This window comes from Eptesicus fuscus, chromosome 4 (assembly GCF_027574615.1).
Source record: "Eptesicus fuscus isolate TK198812 chromosome 4, DD_ASM_mEF_20220401, whole genome shotgun sequence".
Taxonomy (NCBI): domain Eukaryota; kingdom Metazoa; phylum Chordata; class Mammalia; order Chiroptera; family Vespertilionidae; genus Eptesicus; species Eptesicus fuscus.
Window position 1 is genome coordinate 4,210,183 of NC_072476.1, and position 21,855 is coordinate 4,232,037.

The 21,855-nt window shown below is 51.5% G+C and overlaps 1 protein-coding gene across 4 annotated transcripts in view; it reads left to right on the forward strand.

Moving 5' to 3' along the window:
* Positions 1–21,855, forward strand: part of PRKCB (protein kinase C beta) — a 305,124-nt gene that overhangs the window by 259,825 nt on the left and 23,444 nt on the right. For all 4 annotated transcript variants that reach the window (XM_008152760.3, XM_008152759.3, XM_054714439.1 and 1 more), the window contains 5 exons: positions 8,039–8,130; positions 9,075–9,137; positions 14,991–15,129; positions 17,606–17,686; positions 17,932–18,039. In XM_008152760.3, coding sequence (XP_008150982.1) covers positions 8,039–8,130; positions 9,075–9,137; positions 14,991–15,129; positions 17,606–17,686; positions 17,932–18,039 — 483 coding nt within the window. The remainder of the gene's footprint in view (positions 1–8,038; positions 8,131–9,074; positions 9,138–14,990; positions 15,130–17,605; positions 17,687–17,931; positions 18,040–21,855) is intronic.

The following is a 21,855-nucleotide window of genomic DNA, read 5'->3' on the forward strand; positions in this document are numbered from 1 at the left end:
ATATTACCTCTTTATTATATAGGCTTTTTATTGATTTCAGAGAGGAAGGGAGAGTGAGAGAGAGAGATAGAAACATCAATGATGAGAGAGAATCATTGATCAGCTGCTTCCTGCATGCCCCCTACTTGGGATCAAGCCCACAACTCGGGCATGTGCCCTTGACTGGAATCGAACCCAGGGAGGGCCCTTCAGTCACGGGCTGATGCTCTATCCACTGAGCAACACCAGCCAGGGCCAGACTTTCTTATGTTAATCAAAGGGTTTTAGTGGAAGGAACCAAACCAAAGGCAAAGATGTGGCTGAGCCTCAGAAAGAACTTTCTGTCTCCTTGGTTGTGTTTCTTTAAAAAAATATTTTTATTGACTTCAGAGAGGAAGGGAGAGGGAGAGATAGATAGAAACATCAATGATTAGAAAGAATAATTGATCAGCTGCCTCCTGCATGTCCCACACTGGGGATCTAGCCTGCAACCCTAGCATGTGCCATGACCGGGAATTGAACTGGGACTTCCTGGTTCATAGGTCAATGCCCAACCACTGAGCCATGCTGGCTGGGCCTCCTTGTCTGTGTTTCTCCCTGGTCATGGCAACATGGCTTTCCTAGCCCCTTGCAGTTTGCCTACCTACCCGACTCCCTGGGCTCCAATTCATACTCAGAGGACAGGGAATCTGATGGGTGTGTGCAGGTCAGATGTTTCATTCCTGGCATAATCAGCTGTAATTGGCTACTACTGACTTGGTAGGAACCTTTAAAAAGGGGTTGAATCCACAGGGGAGGAATGTTGGTTCTCAGATCAGATGGGAGGCGTCATCTTGAGCCCAAGGACACTGAGTTGGAGCTGGACACAGCCCGCTGTAGCAGTGCCCGTGGCCCTCGGCGAGGAATGGAGGGAAAGAGACACAATGGAGGGAGTTTCCAGGCTCAGGGCTTTAGGCAGCCAAAGCCATTCGGGAATCTTGGGTCCAAGAGAGGACCCCAAAATGCAACCAGGGCACGTGAGTCTGGGCTGAGTAGGAAGAGACACAGCCTGCTCTCTGCCTTCTTGTTGGTGGCCTTGGCGTCTTCATTCAGTAATCACAGGTCCATAGGATCTAAGGAAGAGAGAGGGTTCCAGCCCCGGAGAACTCTGCTCTCCATGCGGCGGGCAAGGCTTTGAAAGCTGGAGAAGTCAGAGGAGCCTCAGTTACTCAACTCTGATAGTGTCGCGAGGCTATGGAATGCAGAGGAAGGAACAGCTGTGTGGCCCACGGCCTGCGAGGTCTTTGAGTCTGCGTGGACTTGACGTGACTCATCTGATGTGTCTTTGCAACATCCAATGAAGGAGAAGCTGCTATTGCCCCTCAGGGAGGCAGAGAAGTTTAGGGATCTGCAAGTTCTCAGAGTGGGAAGCCGTGTACCTGGGACTTGAACCCAGGACCAGCTCATGTCACACAGCTGCACAGCTTTTCCAGGGAAACAGGTGGATCTGGCACAGTGGACACGCAGGATTAATTCCCTCACCGGCAGGGAAATCCATTAGAGACCATTCAATAGGGAAACACTTCCTTCACCCGCCTTAGAGCCTGGTGCATGCTCTGAGAGTTGCCCACGCGGTTGCTTTTCTCTGTCCGTGGGATCTTATGAACAGTGGCCGGTGTCCCCTGGCAGTTCCATGGGCATGATGTCACATCCCTCTTCCCCTTGTCTTGGGGAGGAATGATTCTCTCTCTGCCCTGTCCTGGGCCCCACGTGAACTTGGCACACGCCACCCAGTCATGTTTTAAATCAGACCATCCTCATCTCCACGCTCCAGATTTGGGGAATTCTGTCCAACCCTTTGCGTGATGCAGGGGCAGACACACGTCTGATTTGACTTACTGAGATAAAGGAGAGAGAGGCTTAAAATGAACCCAAGTCACTTCATGCTTAGGGGACGAGGGCCATGTGTAACGCAGAGTAACAGCAATCACGGGCAGCCGGGACGACGCGGCCTGAGCATTAGCAGACGGGCTGGTTTGCGGAGGAAGAGAGTGAGCTTGCCTTTCAGCGGTGGATTGCGGTTGACAGGGGAACACCCACGTGGAAACGTCCTGCAGCCAGCTGGAGCGGCCGGGGCGCGGGAGGAAGGGGGAGGAAAGACGAGTAAGTCAGGATTCATCAGCCCGAGGATGAGGGTTGAAGTTTTGAACTGTGGCAAGTCCTCTTTGGAGAATGGAGCAAGTAGGAGAGAGCCAGGCTGGCCTTGACTCCATGCTCAGTAGATACCTCTGATTTTCATGCGGTGCAACAAATAGGTCCAAATCAAAACCACCGCCGGTGGCTGCGTGGAAGGTCTCTTAAGACCTCAGCGTCACTTTACAGCAAGAGTGGGGGCTTGGTTGCATTTCAGGTCACTGAGGAGGGAATGATCATGTGAGGTTCAGAGGGGGGTGGGAGCAGTTTCATGGGCCGAAGCCCCCAGAGGTCCCTCTTTGTGCCTCTTGTGTAATCTCTTATCACATTTTACTTTAGATGATGGCTTGAGTTCGTTGTGTATTTGTTTTAACTGAAATTCTGTGGGCAAAGTCTGTATCTTATTTATCACTTTTTTCCTTTGACACCTAATGCATGACTTGCAAAAACAAATGTTCAATACAAGGTCTAAAATTCACTTCTCACCCTGGCCAGGTGGCTCAGTTGGTTGGAGCGTCATCCCGTGCACCAAAGGGTCTCAGGTTCGATTCCTGGTCAGGGCACATACCTAGGCTGCAGGTTCAATCCTTGGTCGGGCTGACTATGGGAGGCAACCAGTCAATGTTTCTCACATTGAAGTTTCTCTCTCTCTCTCTCCCCACCCCCTCTCTAAATCAATAAAACATATCCTCAGCTGAGAATAAAAAACCAAACAAACACGTCTATGCTCCATATTGGCTCTAGGTGGCCACTGGCGTTTTCCAAATGTTGATGTCCCTTACTTTTGAGTGGGTGATGAACCTGGGGGGTCACAGGCAAATGGCATTTGTGACCCCCCATGTAAAAATAAGTCACTTCGGGGATTGTGGTACCAAAGTCAGACTGGATGGAGCATAGCGTTGAGAGGCTCCAGACGTGTGTTTATTTTTTACAGAAACAACAAATTTCCATTTATGGCTTTGATATGAGGTTTTAAAACTTTAAAATAATTGTGTTTAAGTTTTTAAAAAGCAAGTTAGTAAAAATATATTTAAAAATAAGTACGTTCTCGTGGCTGAGGCAACACGGTGAAGACGTAGAAGGGCGTGTGGGGGCACGTGGCTGTGGGGGGTGCCTGCCCCCTCGTCCTCACCTGGCCTCACCCTCTGTCTCCTCCTCCTTTGCAGCTCCATGCATCCTCCCCCCCTCAGCAACAAGAGCCTAAAACCAGGGCCTTCCAGTGCTTGTTCTGTTCCCACGTACACGTTAAAACAACACGAAGCGACAGAGGGAACATGTGCATCCATAGCCCAACCAAAGCTCACCCCGTCTGGGGCAAGGTTGCCATGGGGACATGTGTCTGGTCTCCCCACGGGCCTGGGGAATTCCTCACAGGGGGCCCCAGATGATCCCCAGCAGCACCCCTGGCAGCGGAAGAGCGCCTGGCCTAGTGTGGGCATCATTAAGTGTTTGTTCAGAAAGTGAAGGGACAGCGAGGTGCCAGCGTAATGTGTGATAGCTGGAGCCCTGGTGTGCCAAAGCCGGCTCGGTGAAGTCCACGGCTGCTGGGTCTCAGGGCTTCCCCGCATCCGCTTCGTGGGAGAAAAGGCCCACAGAGCGTGGCATTCCCCTCGGTGGAGCCCGAGGCTGGGCATGCGGAGGCCTTCCAAGCAGAAGCAGCGAAATCTCTCCCTCGCTTCTCCTCTGTGGCCGATGCCATCTGCTAGTTTTAAAAATAAGTTTTAAAAGCAAGTGTTTTGGTTCTTTCAACATGCAGCAAAGACAGATGCTATTTTAAAGCCTATTTTCTATCAAACCTCCTCTCCCTCCCCTCCGCCCCCCAAGAACCAGATCGGGTGTCAGCAGTTCCGGCTGACGGTGTCCACTCCACCACATCGCGTGTGCCTTGGACGCTGCCCCCCTCTCTGGCCCTCACAGGAGATGTTGAGAGGGTAAAGGAGTATTGCTCTGAGGAAGTCCTTCGGGTTTCAAAGTAATCGTCATACTGGACTCCTTCCTTGTGGAGGAGTCCAGCTCCTCTCCCCCTGGGCCGGACCCCTCAGAGGGGAGGACATACCACACAGCACGCGATGTCTAGCTTAGAACCTTACACAGGAGGCACCTGCTAAGAGGTCGCACGTATCGACTCTGGAACCGATCTGCCTGGGTTCAAATCCTGAATCTGCAGCTTAACCGCTGTGTGAACTTGGGCGGGTTTTTTACTTTTTCTGAGCTTCAACACTCATGTCTTCAAAAGGGGGAGAATGGGCCCTGGCCGGGAGGCTCAGTTGGTTGGAGTGTGGTCCTGTGCATCAGAAAGTTGTGGGTTTGATTCCTGGTCAGGGCACATACCTCGGTTGTGGGTTCGATCCCCAGTTTGGGCACGTACAGGAGGCAACCAGTTGATGTTTCTCTCTCATATCAATGTTTCTCTCCCATCTTTTCTCTCTAAAATCAATAAAAATATATATTCATGGGTGAGGATTACAAAAAGGGGGGAGGAGTGGGAAAATGGTAACACTGGTCATGTTCAGTTGTCGGAAAGATAAGTGAGACCAAACATGTAGAGCCCTCAGTCACATATAAGTGCTCACACGATGATAGCTTTATTTCGTGATTTCTGTCATTCTAACTGTGAGGCTCCCTGTACACATTTGACACATGCACTTGTGGCTGTTATTTATGATGGAGCTCGGTGCCCTCTCAGGAGCTTTTTTAAATGGTGGGTGGCAGATTTGTTGCACGGCCAACGTCGTGTGGACACGCTCCCTGTCATCGCAGTGCTCTGTGGGGCAGGTGAGCAATGTCCACCGACAAGTGAAGAGACAGCGGGAGACTCGAGAGGGGTCACACAGCTAGCAAGTAGGGGAAAGGGACTTCAGTCCTGTATGGATCTCAGAACTGGAAACGGCCCTGCCCTTGAGTGCTCCACGCCCCTGTACCTGGTCTTGTAGCCCCGTCTGTACAATAACTTTGCAACTTTTGACTGCAAACCTTTTACATTGCAACCCAGCCATACTGACATATGAATATAACATAAAAGTGCATTTCACTGCACAAAACAGCACCTAGTTCTCTGTAGAGCATGCTGGTCATTTCCACCCCTTCCTTTCACTTTTTATTAAGTTGATCATGTATCCTATATAGTAAAAGACTAATATGCAAATTGACCAAACGGCAGAAGGACCAGTTGCTATGACACACACTGACCACCAGGGGGCAGACACTCAATGCAGGAGCTGCCCCCTGGTGGTCAGTGCACTCCCACGGCAGCTGGACATCCCCTGAGGGCTCCCGCACTGCGAGAGGGCACAGGCTGGGCTGAGAGACTCAGCCTGAGTGCATGAACTTCATGCACCAGGCCTCTAGTATATATATAAAAGGCTAATACACTAAGTGTCTGACTGTCCGATTAGTCGCTGTGACACGCACTGATCACCAGGGAGCAGATGTTCAAGGCAGGAGCTGCTGTGTTGCGTGCTGGTCATTTACAGAGAAATGGCACAGTGGACATGGCACCCACAAAGCAACACTCGGCTTCCCCCAAGTGCGACATAGACCCTGCCACCACCCTGGAGCGATACCCCACCAAATCTCAGCCAATGCTGCCAAAACCCCATGGCGCAAAATGCAGCCCACTACCCAGCCCAGCTCGGAAATGGTGGCTGTGGGCACCAGGTAATGATGTCACATAGCAATGCTTGGCTTCCTCTCCCTAGCGACTAGCCTCTTTGGAGTTTCTTCAGCCCAGGAATACAACTTGCTTTATAGCCAGGTGGAAACATTTTACACTTTAACCAAATGTCTGTGAAGTGTTTTCCCGTGCCTCATCTCATTTGATCCTCAGAGGTCCTGGAGTAGGTAGATAGGAGACTCAGTGGAATCCTATTTTCTTTTCATTAGCTGGAAAACGGAGATTTAGAAAGCTTAGAAACTTGACCTGACTGAAAAGAAGTAGGAAATGGTGGACCTTGAAAATGACTTCAGGTTTTCTCACTGCACAGAATATAGTCAAACACTGCTGCAGTTAAATATTTTACCCTTTGTTCTCCCTTGCGTGATCTACAACAATAATCTGCTTCGTGTTGATATTTACTGGTATGTTGCTGACAATGACCTGGAAGAGAAGTTGGGGTGTTTCACTGGGCTGAAAAAAGTTTAGCTAAATCAGATAAGCAGGTCTAATTAAGCAAGTTTATCTACATATATAAAGCTCTCACTGGCGCCAATCACACACGTGTGTTTCAATATGTCATTGTCAATCATGAATTTGGTTGACACTTCTATTATAGAGAAATAGCAAAATTAAAATATTTTTTCTAATTAATTTCCTTTCAATGTACACGAATTTGTACACCGGGCCACTAGTGTGATATAAAGGAGTGATTTGGCCCAACTTATGTATGTGGGCTGGGAGCTCAGGGGTGGCTTCCCTGGGCGATTCTGACTCTCCGGTCTCAGATGAAAGTTGTATGTCTTCTTGGGTCCCCTGCCCATTTTTTAATTGGATTGTTTGCTTTTGTAGTTGAGTTGTAAGGGTTCATTATATATTTTAGATGTTAGCTCCTTATAGGAGATATAGTTCGCAAATATCTTCTCCCATTTGGTTGGCTGCCTTTTTCTTTTGATGATGGTTTCTTTTGCTGTACAGAAGCTTTTTAGTTTGATGTAGTCCCATTCATTCATTTTTGCTTTTACTTTCCTTGTCTTTGAGGTCAATTCATAAAATCCTCTTTGAGATCAAGGTCCATAAGTTTAGTACTCATGTTTTCTTCCATGTATTTTGTTGTTTCAGGTTTTATATTTAGGTCTTTATCATGCTAAGAGAAATAATTCAGACAGGAAAGGACAAGAATCATATTATTTCACTCATGTGGGAAATAAAAAAGGAAGCAACAAATGAAGAAACAAAACTTAACCAAACTCTTAGACACTTCCAACAGTATGGTAGTTACCGTAGGGGAAGGACGTGGCGGGGGCGCTGAAGAGGGTAAAAGGGGGCCTAATATATGGTGATGGAAGGAGACTGGACTATGGTGGTGAGCACACAATTCACTATACAGATGAGGTATTATACAGTTGGACACTGCAGCTTGTATAATGTTATTAACCAATGTCACCTCAATAAATTTAATTTTTAAAAAATTGTGGTCTCCAGCTGGGGTTGCATCACCTGAAGGTCTGACTGGGGCTGCAGGGGCTGCTTCTACGGTGGCCCACTCACGGGGCGGGAGGGGTGCTGGCTGTGGCAGGAAGCCCATCCTCTGCCGAAGGCCCCTTTCCACAGTGCTGCAGGGGTTCCCCGGGGCATGGCGGCGGCCTCCTCCAGGGCAAGTGATTGAAGGGAGAGCAAAGTGAAAACTGTCATGTCTTTTGATCAAGTCTGGGAAGTCCCACACTGCCATTGTCTGTCATTGTCAACTACTGTATCCTATTGATTACCAAGTCAGTCCTCGTCCTTGTGGGAGGGACTGCATAGGATGTGAAGACCAGGAGGTGAAACTCATAGAAGGGGGCATCAAGGAGCTTTGGTAGGCCACCTATTAACTGTAATAGGATGTACTTAATATTGCCTCCTTTTTACTAAAATTAGCTTTATTCTAAATAATACCTATTAAGTCCCAAGACTCATGTGGTAAGTCTCTTTGTCAATACAAATGAACATAAACTTAGAGTTATTGACTAAAAAGAACGCTCTTGCACCACCTGTGCTCACCTGCATGCTTACAGTGACACAAACACCCCACCCCCCCCCCCCCCCCATCCCCCACCCTCACGGGGAACAAAGGGCCGCCCGCTGGAGGCTGGCAGCATCCAGGTGTTTGGTCATGCCTCCCGCTATTCCCTGCTGTCCGCTTGGAACCCGAGAAACACCGGTGCTGACGGGCCACTTGCTGTCTTCCCCCAGGACCGTCTGTACTTCGTGATGGAATACGTGAACGGCGGTGACCTCATGTACCACATCCAGCAGGTTGGCCGGTTTAAGGAGCCTCACGCTGTGTAAGTGAGGACCTTGCTCTGCATTTCCCTGGGGACATGCGATGGGTTGACAAGCTCGCCTAGGGCATCTGCTAAGAGCTCATGGCCCTTCAGCAAGCACCCAGGGCTCCCCCAGAGCCCCATCCTGCCATTCCAGAGGCTGCCGTTCAGCTCAGCCCTGCCCTGTCCTCCTACCTGCCCAGGCTGTGACCACTATCTGCTGGTAGAGTTGCATTCTTCTGCTTCCAAATCCTGCTACTTGTATATTGTGGCACAATTGCCATGGCAATGTGAGCTCAGGGCTGTCTCTCTTCAACTTCTAGTAGTGGGCTATAGGCCTTAATCCTCTTCTCTCTCTCTCTCTCTCTCTCTCACACTCTCTCTCTCTCTCTCACACACACACACACACACACACACACACACACACACACACGTGCCCAAAGCCCTGCCCAGCCCTGTGCTATAACCGGCCTTCAGTAAGCGCTCTCCCACCCTGGCCTACCATTTACCAGTTGTATAACTTGGCCAAGTTCTTTCATGTCACTGAGCCTCGGTTTCCTCAGTTAAGGAGCAGGAGGTAATAGTAGAACCCACCAGATTGTAGTTAAAGTTGAAACAGATAATAACCCACAATGATGCTAGGTGAAGGGCCAGCCTTCAACAGATGGCAGCTGCTATTACTAAGCTGTTTTAACTTGGTGTACTCTGAACCGACTCTTCTCCAGCTAGTCCATCGTATCCCATGGCCTCCTCCCCACTAGGCAACTGCTGACCCTCTGCCCACCCCAGTGCATCCTCAAAACCCTGCTCACCCATCCACACGCCGTACTTTGTTTTATGAGATGGGTGGCTGGCCATCCACGACAGGCATGGATGTCCTACGCCCAGTTCAATGTTGTATTGAATTCGGAGAGTTGCCAAGCATATGGTGTCCTTGAACCTCTCGTGGCTTTTGTTTATTTCAGGTTTTACGCTGCAGAAATCGCCATCGGCCTGTTCTTCTTACAGAGTAAGGGCATCATTTACCGGTACGTGAGCTGCGTGCTTCCCCCGCGTGGCCTTTGCTCCTCCCTTCCCTGCCTCTTGCTTTAACCGCTTTTAGAATCCGTTCCGTGGTGGGGGAGGAGTCCTCCCAGGCTAACCTGGGCATGTGCTCTACCAGGCGGAGGCAGCGTCGCCCACGGCCCTGGCAGAGCTCGGGCAGCTCTGTGCGGCGACGGACTTCCCTGCCCTCCGCCACCAGGGCTGGTTTGCGCCTCAAACCCGAGGCCATTTGCTCTAAGAGGAGGCTCGGCAGTTGGGCCCAGCACTTCCTCCTCCTGCCTGGAGACCCCACATTTGCACATTTGGGGAGCAAGCAAAGCATCTTGTTTGGCAGGACATGGAAGATCATACTATGATGGAACGAGTTGTGTTGTTTTGCTATGCAATCACAATTTAGAAATGGATTTCTGAGTAGCATACCCTGAAAGACAGGATTAAGTTTGGGACTTGGCATTTGCCCATGTTTGGAGGAGCAAGTGTGTGATCACAGCTGCATGAGTCAGACCATCTTATACTTCATGCAAGGCAGGCTGCTGAGCCGGCTGCTGTCTGTCCGTGAGTCTGGGGTGTGCAGTTCTCGCAACCACATGGGCCACACCGCACAGACAGTGCCGGCTGGGCTGCTGTCACGCAAGAGGGGCTGGCGGCGCAGGGGCTTCCGAAGGGCACTTGCCACGTGTGGGGTCTATTGAAGTCCATTTCATTCATCCATTTGACAAACATTTTATCAAAATCCTGCCGTGCACTGTGGTGGGGATACAGCTGTGAAAAAAACAGGCCAAACCGCCTGCTTTGTGGAACTGGTACTCTGGTGGTGGGAGGCGGGCGCGTGAACCAAGGCCGAGGCCGCCGAGCCGTGATGAGAGCTATGGAGGAAGAGCGAGCAGGGAGAGGGCTCGGTGTGCTGGGTGGAGTGGTGCCTGCCGTTCTGCAGACGGCGTGGGATGAGGGTCTGAAGAGTTAGGGGACCTCAGAGTCCTGGACCTCTTAAAGCAACCAAAGGATTGGGACTAAAAGGCGCAAAGGAATCAGGCCTGGTGGTCTCAAGCAGATCGGGTGTGGCCTGTGGATGCTGGTGGCATGGAGGGACGGAAGCTGGGGCCTTGCCAGAAGCCTGCAGAGTCCTGGCTTATCGCTCCTTGAAGTGGTGACATGAAGTCTAGCCGCGGAGGGACGATCTTGTCCTGACTACATGGAGCCCCCACACCCCCTTTACTCCTGGTGCCGGGGGCGGGGGGGTCAGAGAGGAGTGGCTTCAGCTGGTGCTCGGTGCTCTGGGGGTGGGGGGGCAACAGGAACAGAGGGGGTAATAGTGTGGACTGCACGTAGTGTGGTCGTTCCGCCATGCTTGCCCTCACTGCCCACGCGGACCTGTGAAGCCTCAGTTTCCCCGCAGCTGTCATGGCGTAGCACTTGGTGTGCCAAAGGCAATGCTGGTGTTGGCAGCTACACATCTGTGTGACAACGAGCCGTGAATCGAAGCCAGTGACCTCCCTGGCCTCCCCTGAGGCAGGGCTGGGTGACTGCTCACTCTGATTTCCCCCTTCACGTTGACCTTAGAACCTGGCCCTGCCCAGCGCTCCGGCTGCTGGGGGATCGAACATGGGACTGCAAGTTTCTTGAAAATCTTATTCCAGGGGAGGAACCCGAAGAGGAAATAAGAACCTTTGCCAACTGGGTTGGGATCAGGGTGAGGTTTCCAGCTGGGAGCAGGGGTGTGGGAGACAGGACACAGCCATTCAGGCCGTAAAATCCCAAGATCAGCATGCTTCACGCCAAAGCTCTTTCTCCTGAGCGCATGCTCATCCACGCTCCCTCAGGTGGTTTCAGGAGCTCTTCATTCTCCCTTTAAGCCACTTGGCATCTGAGCCCCGGCATTTGTGTTAAAATGCAGATACTCTCTTACCAGGCCAGGCACACAGCCCAGGCTCTGCCACTTGGCACCCTGACCGAGACCTTGAATCAGAAGTTAGTGACCAAGGAAGCAGAGACTGGCCCTGGAAATCGGCCACACCTAGTTCTCAGGGTGAGAGGGAAGTGGTTCTTAGTAACAATATGCGGAGGGCAGCCCCACGGCTGCGTGGAAGGAGGGCGAGTCTGTGCCGGGGCAGCCTCGGGGGCTCTTCCCTGCCAGCTCCGTGCTGCACTTAGGCCTCCGTCCTGGGCCGCAGCCTCCTCAGGCGCCATGAGCTACCCATCCCCTTTAAACATCCTTTTCAGGTTGAAATAGAGTTTGCTTTTGTTGCTCACATGAAAGAATCTCAATTAAGACAGAGTTTTTGAAATTGGTAAATTAAAACTATAAAAACGTTACATGACCAGCGCGTGTGGCTTCTTCATGTCCTTGAGATTGCCTTCATGGCGGCACAGTCTTTTCCAACGTTACAAAGCCCTCCCTCCTTTACTTAGTGCCTAAGTGAAGAGCTGAGCAAGTACGTCAGACTTGCCTCTCTGAGGACCGTGCTGGGGGTGTTGGGGGTGCGGGGACAGAAGAACCTTCCTGCCAAACTTAGTGTCAAATGAGGGCGTATTACATTGAGCAAAAGAAGACTCTCAAACCACGCCCGTGTGCAGCGAGGATCCTGGGGATCCTCCACCCTAAGGCCTGTGGCTCCTGAGACTCCTGTCCTGTAACATGAAGATCTTACCCCTTCTCTCTCTAGTGCCCCAGCTACTTTTGTGGGAGCATGGGGTCCAGAGGAGGGGGCTGTCGTGGGTTCCTGGTGACCAGACCACGTAGACTAGTGTGTCTAGGCCAGGCGTCCTCAAACTACGGCCCGCGGGCCACATGCAGGTGTTTTTGCCGTTTTGTTTTTTTACTTCAAAATAAGATATGTGGAGGAGGAACCAAGATGGCGGCATGGTTAAACAACTAATCTGCTGCCTCGCACAACAATTTCAAAAATACAACTAAAAGACAAAACGTCTACCACCCAGAACCACGGGAAAGCTGGCTGAGTGGTAGACTTACAACTAAGGGGAGAAAGGAGCACAAACGCTGAAAAGCTGAGTGAGGTACGGAGGCGCGCGAATCGGGCTGGCGGCGGGCGACTGGGTGCGCGGTTTTTCTTCAACCCACAGGGAGACAAGCTCCCGATCACTCTGAAATCCAGTTTCTGGGGACACTCGGGGGACCCAGACACCTACGGGGAGAAGCTGGACTCTCGGCCATCGGGTCGGAAAGTGAGAGTGACTTTTTTGCAGTGGTGCGCCCAGCAATCATTGTTTTACTGCGCTGGAACGCGGGGCGCAGGGACTTGGAAACGGGAAAGGCAGAGACGGCTGACGCCAGCCATCGCCGTTGGCCACGCCCCAGCCTAGTGACGCCCTGAGACCCCGCCCAGCCCTGAGACCCCGCCCCACACATTCTACAAACCCGCCCAGGCTCCACACAGCGGCTTTTGCATATAAATGGCCTGTTCTGTGGCAGCTCAACCAAAGTAACTGCAGCTCCAGTCAGACTGCTCCAAAACTGCCTAAGCAAAGGAGGAGAAAACTAGTTCTTGCTGTAGCTCCTGCTGGGGGACACACAGTACACAAGGGTACACCAAGAGTGTCCACCTCAAGTAACTGGGAGGCTGACCCATTAAACCAATAGGACATCTAGTACACAAAGCTACCCTACCAATTCAGGGAAGCAGCAAAAATGAGGAGGCAAGGAAACAGATCACAAACCAAAGAAATGGAGGAGAACAAGCGACTGGACATAGAGTTCAAAACTACGGTTATAAGGTTTTTCAAGAATTTCATGGAAAAGGTCGATAAATTCAATGAGACCCTCGAGGATATGAAAAAGGACCAACTAGAAATTAAACATATACTGACTGAGATAAAAAATATTATACAGAGACCCAACAGCAGACTAGAGGATCGCAAGCATCAACTCAAAGATTTGGAATACAAAGAGGCCAAGGACACGCCTCCAGAGAAGCATGAAGAGAAGAAATTCAGAAAGTTGAAGATAGTGTAAGAAGCCTCTGGGACAACTTCAAGCGAACCAACATCAGAATTATGGGGGTACCAGAAGAAGAGAGAGAGCAAGATGCTGAAAACCTATTTGAAGAAATAATGAACGAAAACTTCCCCCACCTGATGAAAGAAATAGACTTACAAGTCCAGGAAGCGCATAGAACCCCAAACAAAAGGAATCCAAAGAGGACCACACCAAGACACATCATAATTAAAATGCCAAGGGCAAAAGACAAGGAGAGAATCTTACAAGCAGCAAGAGAAAAACAGTTAGTTACCTACATGGGAGCTCCCATACGATTATCAGCTAATTTCTCAACAGAAACCATGCAGACCAGACGGGAGTGGCAAGAAATATTCAAAGTGATGAATAGCAGGAACCTACAACCAAGATTACTCTACCCAGCCAAGCTGACATTCAGAATTGAAGGGCAGATAAAGAGCTTCACAGATAAGAAAAAGCTAAAGGAGTTCATCACCACCAAACCAGTATTATATGAAATGCTGAAAGGTATTCTTTAAAAAGAGGAAAAAGAAGAAAGATAAAAAATTATGAACAACAAATACATATCTATCAACAAGTGAATCTAAAAGTCAAGTGAATTAAAAATCTGAGGAACAGAATAAACTGGTGAACTTAATAGAATCAGAGGCATAGAATGGGAGTGGATTGATAATTCTCAGGGGGAAAGGGGTGTCTGTGTGGGGAGTACGGGAAGAAACTGGACAAAAATCATACACCTATGGATAAGGACAGTGGGGGGGAAGGTAAGGGAAGAGGGGAGGTAAGGGAAGAGGAGGGGTGGGAACTAGGTGGTGTGGAGATATGGGGGGAAAAGGAGAAACAAATATAATCTGAACAATAAAGATTCATTAAAAATAAAAAATAAAAAATAAAAAATCTGAAAAAAAATCATGTGTCAAAATATATATAATATAGTATTATAAAATTAAAATACAAAATATTTTTAAAAAATAAGATATGTGCAGTGTGCATAGGAATTTGTTCATAGTTTTTTTTAAACTGTAGTCCGGCCCTCCAACGGTCTGAGGGACAGTGAACTGGCCCGCTGTTTAAAAAGTTTGAGGACCCCTGGTCTAGGCGAAGCATGTTTCTGCAAAGCCCAGTTTCCCTCTGTTCTGAGCTAGCATGCAGGGACCCCGGCTTGTAGATAAGCATGGGGCTGGAAAGGGGTAGCACCATGGACAGCACCCAAGATAGTGGACCCCAAGTCTGAGTGCAAGCAGACCGCCCCTCGGAAGAAGAGACTCGCAGACACAGGTGGGAGGTGCCAGCATATATGTCCAGGTTGTGTTCTTTTAGTTGAAAATGCGACAGCAGCTCAAGTCAAACTAACTTAGAGGCATTTGGGGGCTCCATCCTGGTAGCGTGCAGGAGGCGGCCAATCGATGACTCATTGCTGATGTTTCTATCTCTCTCTCTCCTCTCTCTTCCTCTCTCTGAACTCAATAAAGACATATTAAAAAATAACAATTTTGTGAAAAAAAAATCTCTTCCTATGAAATGCAAGGGGTTCTTAAGTTACACATGTCCGTCCGTGAGGTGCCCCTGGACCTCTGCCCTTCATTAGCATCCAGCATCCTGGGGGTGTCTTCTCCCGCCCGGCGTCTCGCTGGGCCTCGCGAGAAGCTGGGCACAGTTGGCTGTGCAGAAACAGCGGCACATGGGTTTGTGGGCCTTTCCTGACCTTCCTGCCAGATGATCAGCTATTGGAGGGTCAGGGCTGCTTCGCACTCCCTTCAGCCCCCCACACACCGAGCACAGTGCTGCGCACACGTGAGTGGCTGTTGGTTGACTTAAAATAAATAACGTGTATTAAGTCCCTACATTCTTATGTTCACAACAGTGACCTAAAACTGGACAACGTGATGCTGGATTCCGAGGGCCACATCAAGATCGCCGACTTTGGCATGTGTAAGGAGAACATCTGGGACGGGGTGACCACCAAGACGTTCTGCGGCACTCCGGACTACATCGCCCCTGAGGTGAGCGCGGCCCTGGCTCGCGCCCCGCGCTGCGCTCCCACCCGGTGCTGCCGTGGAGCAGCCCCCCGGGCCTCTGAGCTGTCAGTCCTTAGAGATCACACATGCAGATTCGCTTATCACACACCCAGAGCGCAGGCCCAGATACACCCGGGTTTGGGAGAAAGCTTAATTAAACTCAGCAGAACCATCCACCACACACCAGCAAAATCCTCCTCAGGCTCCTGTGGCTCATGGCCATGTGATACCTGCCTGTTGTGACATCACAATGTTTGTGAGGCGGGGAGAGGTCCCCGGGCTGATGTGAGGCAGGAGGCAACAGGTGTGCTGAGCCCGGGAAGACCTGGCGTTCCTTCCTGTGATGAAGGTACAAATGAAAGGGTAAAGGTCGAATTCCAGTCCCCGCTTCCCGAAGGAGAGGGTCAGTTGCAGAATGAGTTTCCCAGCACGTCATGGTACAAACATTTGTGCCAGGCGATGCTTTTCCTTTCTCTCTGAACTGGTGCCCAGAGAGGTTACTGTACGTACAGTCTGCTCCTGGTTTCCAAGGAACGGAACTGAGGGTGTGGCACAGACTCCTAGGCTTGTCTGTCACCGGATATGGAACTGGGACTGGAGGCCCCTTGTAACTAATAGCGTGGCACAATATTTAAAATCTGCGTTCTCTTTCACCAAAGCAGGTCCTCTCCTAGGAACCTAGTTTACATCACGCACACGCACACGCACGCACACACATGCACGCGCGCACACACATGCGGGTGGGGAGGCAGCCCCTCCACAGCGCGCAAGGGGCAAGCTGCGGGCGGGCCTTCGCAGCGTCTCGCCGCCTCGGGCTCGTTTCCTTTGTGAAAGGATTGAGTTAGGTTGTCATGGGGATCCAGTCGGGGTGACGTGCTTCACAAGTGAGCACTTTCAGTGAGGAGTCCCCACGGAGCTCCCCGTCCGCTGGGGCTAATGCACCAGCACATACCTACCTGCGTGGGAGCTGCGGGGGCAGACGGCGCTGGACCGGTGGACCCAGTTTGTTCGGATGCACTTATTTAGCAACACAAGCAATCACCGAATTACAGGACCTCCTAGTAATAGCAAACGTTTGAGGGCATAATATGTGAAGGCACATGTTCCTCTTCCATCCTCACAAAACCCTGCGACATAGATACTATTATAAGCTTTGGTAGATGAGGAAACTGAGACTTAAAGAAGGTAGGTAACTCCTTCCAAGGTCACACAACTGGGAGTGGCAGTCGGGATCCAAAGTCTGGACTGCTTCCCCAGACCTTGACCTTTCACCTTTGCTCTGTCACCTCTGACCCCCTCTGATAGAGTTTTACATCCTATCAGAAATGTGGATGGTCATAGGTATTCTGGACACTGTCATGCCCTGGCAATTTGGTAATAAGTATCAAAACCTGAAACTGTATAATGTTTGAGCCCTCAAAATCTGCTTCTAGGAATTCATCTTTTTCTTTTTTAAAAAAAAGTATCACTTTATTTGTGCACTTGAGAAGCTGTACGTAGAAACGTATGATTCGGTCTGTTAAACAGGGAGGGTGTTACCTGCACACTGCCTTCCATCGGAGGGACCTGTCTTACAAAGCTAAGTGGACGAATGTGCGAATGCCTAGCACAGGAGTCTGTATTGCAGCATCAGAGGAAACCTAGCCCATTGGGAACTGATAAAACAGGTTTTGTAGTCAGTCAATGGGACACTATATGAAGTTAAACCTGAGTATGTTGACATGGAAATATTAACATGGAAATTTTAAGTGAATAAAGTACTTTATTAATATTTCATACATCAAAGTATTTATGTAAAACACACACACAGTTTAATCTGTATTCATAGAAAACAATCTAGAAGGAAATAGAACAAATATCAGTCATAAGTTTTCTCTCGATAAAGGATTATGGGTGATTTTAATGGGATTCTCTTAGCTTATCTATATTTTAAAATAAATAGTAAAATATTAATAAATTCTATTACATTTTTTCACTTAAAATTTTTAAATTTTGGTAAATAAAAGCATAAAATTTGCCATCTTAACTGTTTCTAAATGAACAGTTCAGTAGTGATTAAGTACATTCACATTGTTGTATAAATGTTATTGCTTTTATAATGAGGAATAAATACAGTTTTTCTTCTAAAAGTTCACACTCGCTGTATTAAAATTAAAAAGAGCGCACATAGCAAGTGACTCGAAAGGCCACGTGGCATGCACAGGCGTTCCCCCGCCTGCCGGGCCGCTGCCCGGGAGACCATCTTCCCATGAGCAGAAGCAGCTTGCCTGACACCAGCTCCCTGCCCACCGATTCAGACGGTGGCCTGCACCTGGGACGGGGACAGTCCGTTTAACCTTTCGCAGTAGGCAGGTGACCTCCCTCCCCGCCATGGCCGTCCACTCTCACTGCAAAGGCGCGTGTTCAGTCTCCGGCTGCAGGCACCTGCTCGCCCCCTGACGGGCTGCCTTCTGTCTTCCAGATCATTGCGTACCAGCCCTACGGGAAGTCGGTGGACTGGTGGGCATTCGGAGTCCTGCTGTACGAGATGCTGGCCGGGCAGGTAATTGAATTTGAGTGATTTGTAGGAAAAGTCCTCCCACCACCATCTGTGTGGCTTCCCTACAGGAGAGTGTCAGCTTGATCCCCGCTCATCAGTCTGAACCTCTCTGACTTCGTGCCTCGGGGCGACCCTCGTCTTGGCCGATTTTTCTCCTCTTCTCGCTGGAAGCCCTGCAGCCTCCCCGTGGGCCAGGCTCGGGAGGCGCAGGCAGGACTCCGCTCGCCCACCTGTCCTCTGTCCCACAGGCACCCTTCGAAGGGGAGGACGAGGATGAACTCTTCCAGTCCATCATGGAGCACAACGTGGCTTACCCCAAGTCCATGTCCAAGGAGGCTGTGGCCATCTGCAAAGGGGTGAGTGAGCTCCTCGAAGCCAGGGCCTCCACACACAGGGTGCCCCTCCGAGGGCGGAGGAAGGAGACTGAGCTCTACCTCTCACCTCACTGGCCACCCCCAAGCCCTGGCGACCTGCTCCCTCCCAGAGGCAAGGGTGCTTTTTCTTGTTTGTGCAAACGTGCTCTGCAGGCCGCTGGAGCGGCATCTCGCTGCTGGCGGGCTCCAGCCTCCGGCCCAGCCCGGGCGCTGCCGGGCGTGAAATGAATGAGGCAGGGAGCCCAGAGGCTTGGCCGAAGAGCTGGAACCGTGGGAAGGTGCGAGGTCCGCAGCTCGGATCCGGCCGTGCGGCTCAGTGCGTGAGTGTGGTTGACGCTAAGCGTGCGTGGCTTTGTTTGGAGAAAATGTCAGGAGTGCTGCTTTTGAGGGGTTCTCTAAATGAGCGACCCAGATGCAGTTTCCTAAGCCGCCAGCACACAAAGGGCTGAAAGCCGCACATGGGTGAGGAAAGCAGGGCCCTTTCCTAAGGATTGCTAGGTGCGTCGGGTGCTGGGCCAGGATGGGCTCCCAGTGGCCGGGCGAGTCCCTGGGGGCCCGCGGGCTGACCTTTGATGCCACTGGGATGACCTCATGTGCTTCTGCAGTTTGAAGAGGTCCCCATGCCTCTAAACATATTATCCAAAGGTGGTCACTTTTCAACTGTGACGGGAGTGTGCACCAACGTGAGCCCTCGGGACAATACGGCCGGGAATGCTGCCTGTTGCAGTCGTAGCTCTCCCCGCAGTCAGTGGTGCGGGCGGGTTCTTGAGGTTAGGGCGTGGCTGTGCCTTCTAGCGGGTTCCTGTGTGTCTGAATGAAGCCGGCCTGCAGTCCCAGATCCTGGGGTGTCTGCAGATTTCCCGTTGTCTTTCCCCCCGTCCCCCAGCGCTGCTCCTCCGGAGCGTCACAGGCCATGGAGCTGGCCTGGGTGCGGGCAGCTTGGACCAGCCTCTCAGTCTGGAAGCACCTTGTCACGCCGGCAGAATTCCCACTCCAAGCGAGTCGCCTGAGCTTGGCGGTTCAGCTGCTGAGGTTAATGTGCAAATGTCCCCGGAAACCGCATGTGAACTAGGCTCAGTCTCGAACATCTTAAAGTGAATGGGTTACAAATATTTTCTTTGAGGGTGTGAGGTAAGGGCAAAGAATCGAGACCTGTGGGCTCATTGGGAGCCAAAGCGAGGCTCGTAGGGAAAAGAGGGCCCCGGGGAGGCAGTGCAGCCCTGAGGGTCTAGGTGGGAGGGAGAGGCGTGCCTGAGCCTTCAGTCTGTTTGGTGGCTGAGGGCATTGAAAAATCAGGATTTCCCACAGCACTCGGCTGCCAGTTCCTTTAAAACACGCAGTCTCAGTCCGCTGGCTTGGAAACCAGTGCCCCTTCAGACAGAGCGTGCCCTCTCCGATCTGCCAGGTTCCACCCGGGCTCAGACCTGACCCTGGCCGGCTGGCCCTTGGGCCGCAGGGAAGTTGTCTGCCCTGGTCTGTAGGTCAGGGATGCTGGCGGGCCTACACGCGGGGTCCTCGGCGACTCAAGGCGTTGGTGCGTGTGAATCGGAACAGCGCCCGGTGCTCTGCCCCAGCCCTGAGCTATTATTACTGTTGCTAGCGCTGGCACTGCCGTGTTACACGCCGGGCCTCTCTGGGCATTTGGGTTTGCATCCCCCACGATCAGAATTTTTAAAGTGGGGGTTTTTGGAGATAAGAGCCCTTTGCAGATCTCGACCTTCCACCTCCTGGGAGCATGGTTTGGAGCAAGTCACTTTGACCTGGCGGGGCTCAGGGGCGGGGGGGGGGGGGTTCTTTATCTCTAAAAAGAAAACAATAGTATTCACTGGACAGAGTTTTTGAGAGCGTTAAATAACATGACCTAAGAGGAAGCTCCTGGAGTGGTGTTGCACACAGTAGGTGCTCAGTGCACGCTCAGGGCCTGCCCCTCGCTCTGCCGGCCTGCGCAGCGGGGCCGAGGCGGCCACGGGGCGAATGTCCAGGTCAGCGCTCAGCTTCAGCTCCAGTTAGCAGCTCCCTGGGAGAGCAGATTTCTGTTCATTCAGGACCCAGAACCTTCGGGGTTAACTGGGGCGACTTTCCAGCTCCGAGGCTGGGGGCCTTTCTGAGTTGAGTGGGCTGAGTCCCGTGTGGGCTTTTCTCAAGGCTGAGCCTCCAAAGAAGGGGTGACGCTCAGTGAACAGCCCAAGGCTTCCTTTCGGGGCCCCAGGCATTGGTCTGGGAGGCCCTCGGGACGGGGCGCTGATGAACTCCAGCTGTCTGCGGCGCTTCGGGCACCAGCAGCTGCGGGATCGCAGAGCCTCGCCGAGTGCCGCTGCTGCTGCAGTGGCCTGGCATCTCCACGGACATGAAGGTTAAGCAAGGCTCTTGAATGCAGTCCCCACCGCAGTGAAAATGCTCTTTCTATAACCACCCTGACAGACCCTATTTTCTACCAAAGAAAACATCAGTACATCTCTGCTCAGACTGCCACGCCCACTTTGAACAGCCGTCCAGCATGGAGGCCGGAGGGGCTGCGGGCAGAGCTGCGGGCCGTGGGCGGGCACATCTGCGCGGGCGCCGCTGCTGCTTCGCTCGGTGGCTTGGGACGAATGACTCCTTTACTGGACCCAGCCTTTGTCTGGGAAATGAGGATCAGAGCTGCTAAGGCCTCAGAGTGTTGTTGTGGAGACGGAGGTGTGACGTGGGCCGGGGAGCCGTGGGCATGAGCCTGCCCTGTGCACGGAGCCCTCCTGACAGTGGTGGCAGCGGTTCTGTGGCCGTGGTGCATAGCCTTCCTGTCCTCCATCCTGATCCTACACAAACCTCAGGGCTCAGCTCAGTTTGCTCGCCCTCCACACACCCTCCCTGACCAAGCCACAAACATCCCGGGAGACCACGCGAGGAGTTCTTCCATTCCTCGTAAAAGCCACGTTTTATAGTTAGAGGTGGGTCAGTCTGGGCTCTGCCACGTCCTCCCCGTGCGTCCTTGCTAGTTGCTTAACCTCTGTGAGTGCCACCTGCCTTGTCATTCGATGGAGAAAACAAAACGCCCAGTTCATGGGGTTATTGTCAGAACCAGGTAAGGCTGTAAATGAAGAAGTAGCTTAGAACGCTATGTGCCCAGTTATTTTCCTCTGGAAGGTAAAGCACACGTGGGAAGTTTGTGTGTGTGTGGGGGGGGGGGGGGGGGTGGCAGAGATAAATTATCTTGTAAGCAGGAATCAGCTGAGCTGAATGGCCAACCGAGGAGGTGTGACTTGCTGGGTCCCTCCCTTCCCCTTAATCAGCAAATCCTGGGCAGAATTCTAAGTTCTGACGTCATGGGCTCCTTGGTGTCTGGTCAACGCTGGAAGCTTTTTGGACCTGTATGTCCCAATCACTTTTGTTTCGTCTCTTTAAAAAATAAAATAAAAAAATCCTCACCCGAGGATATTTTTTCCATTGATTTTTAGAGAGAGTGAAAGGGAGGGATGAGATCAGGAAGGAGGGAGGGAGGGAGGAAGGGAGGGAGAGATTGATGTGAGAGACACATTGACGGGTTGCCTCCTGCACCCACCCCGACTGGGCCTGGGATCGAACCTGTAACCGAGGTACGTGCCCTTGACCAGGAATCGAACCCATGACCCTTCAGTCCGAGGGTGACGCTCTAACCACTGAGCGACCGGCCGGGGCTGCGTTTTGATGGCCTCCTGTCGGTGTGTTAAAAGTCACCGCTCCTCGCGCCCACCCTGTGCATGCGCTGACGTGCAGGCGGAGACAGTTCTGAGCGCCTCTGATTCGCGCGCAAGAGGAAGTCTGTCTGGTTCCGCCTCGGAG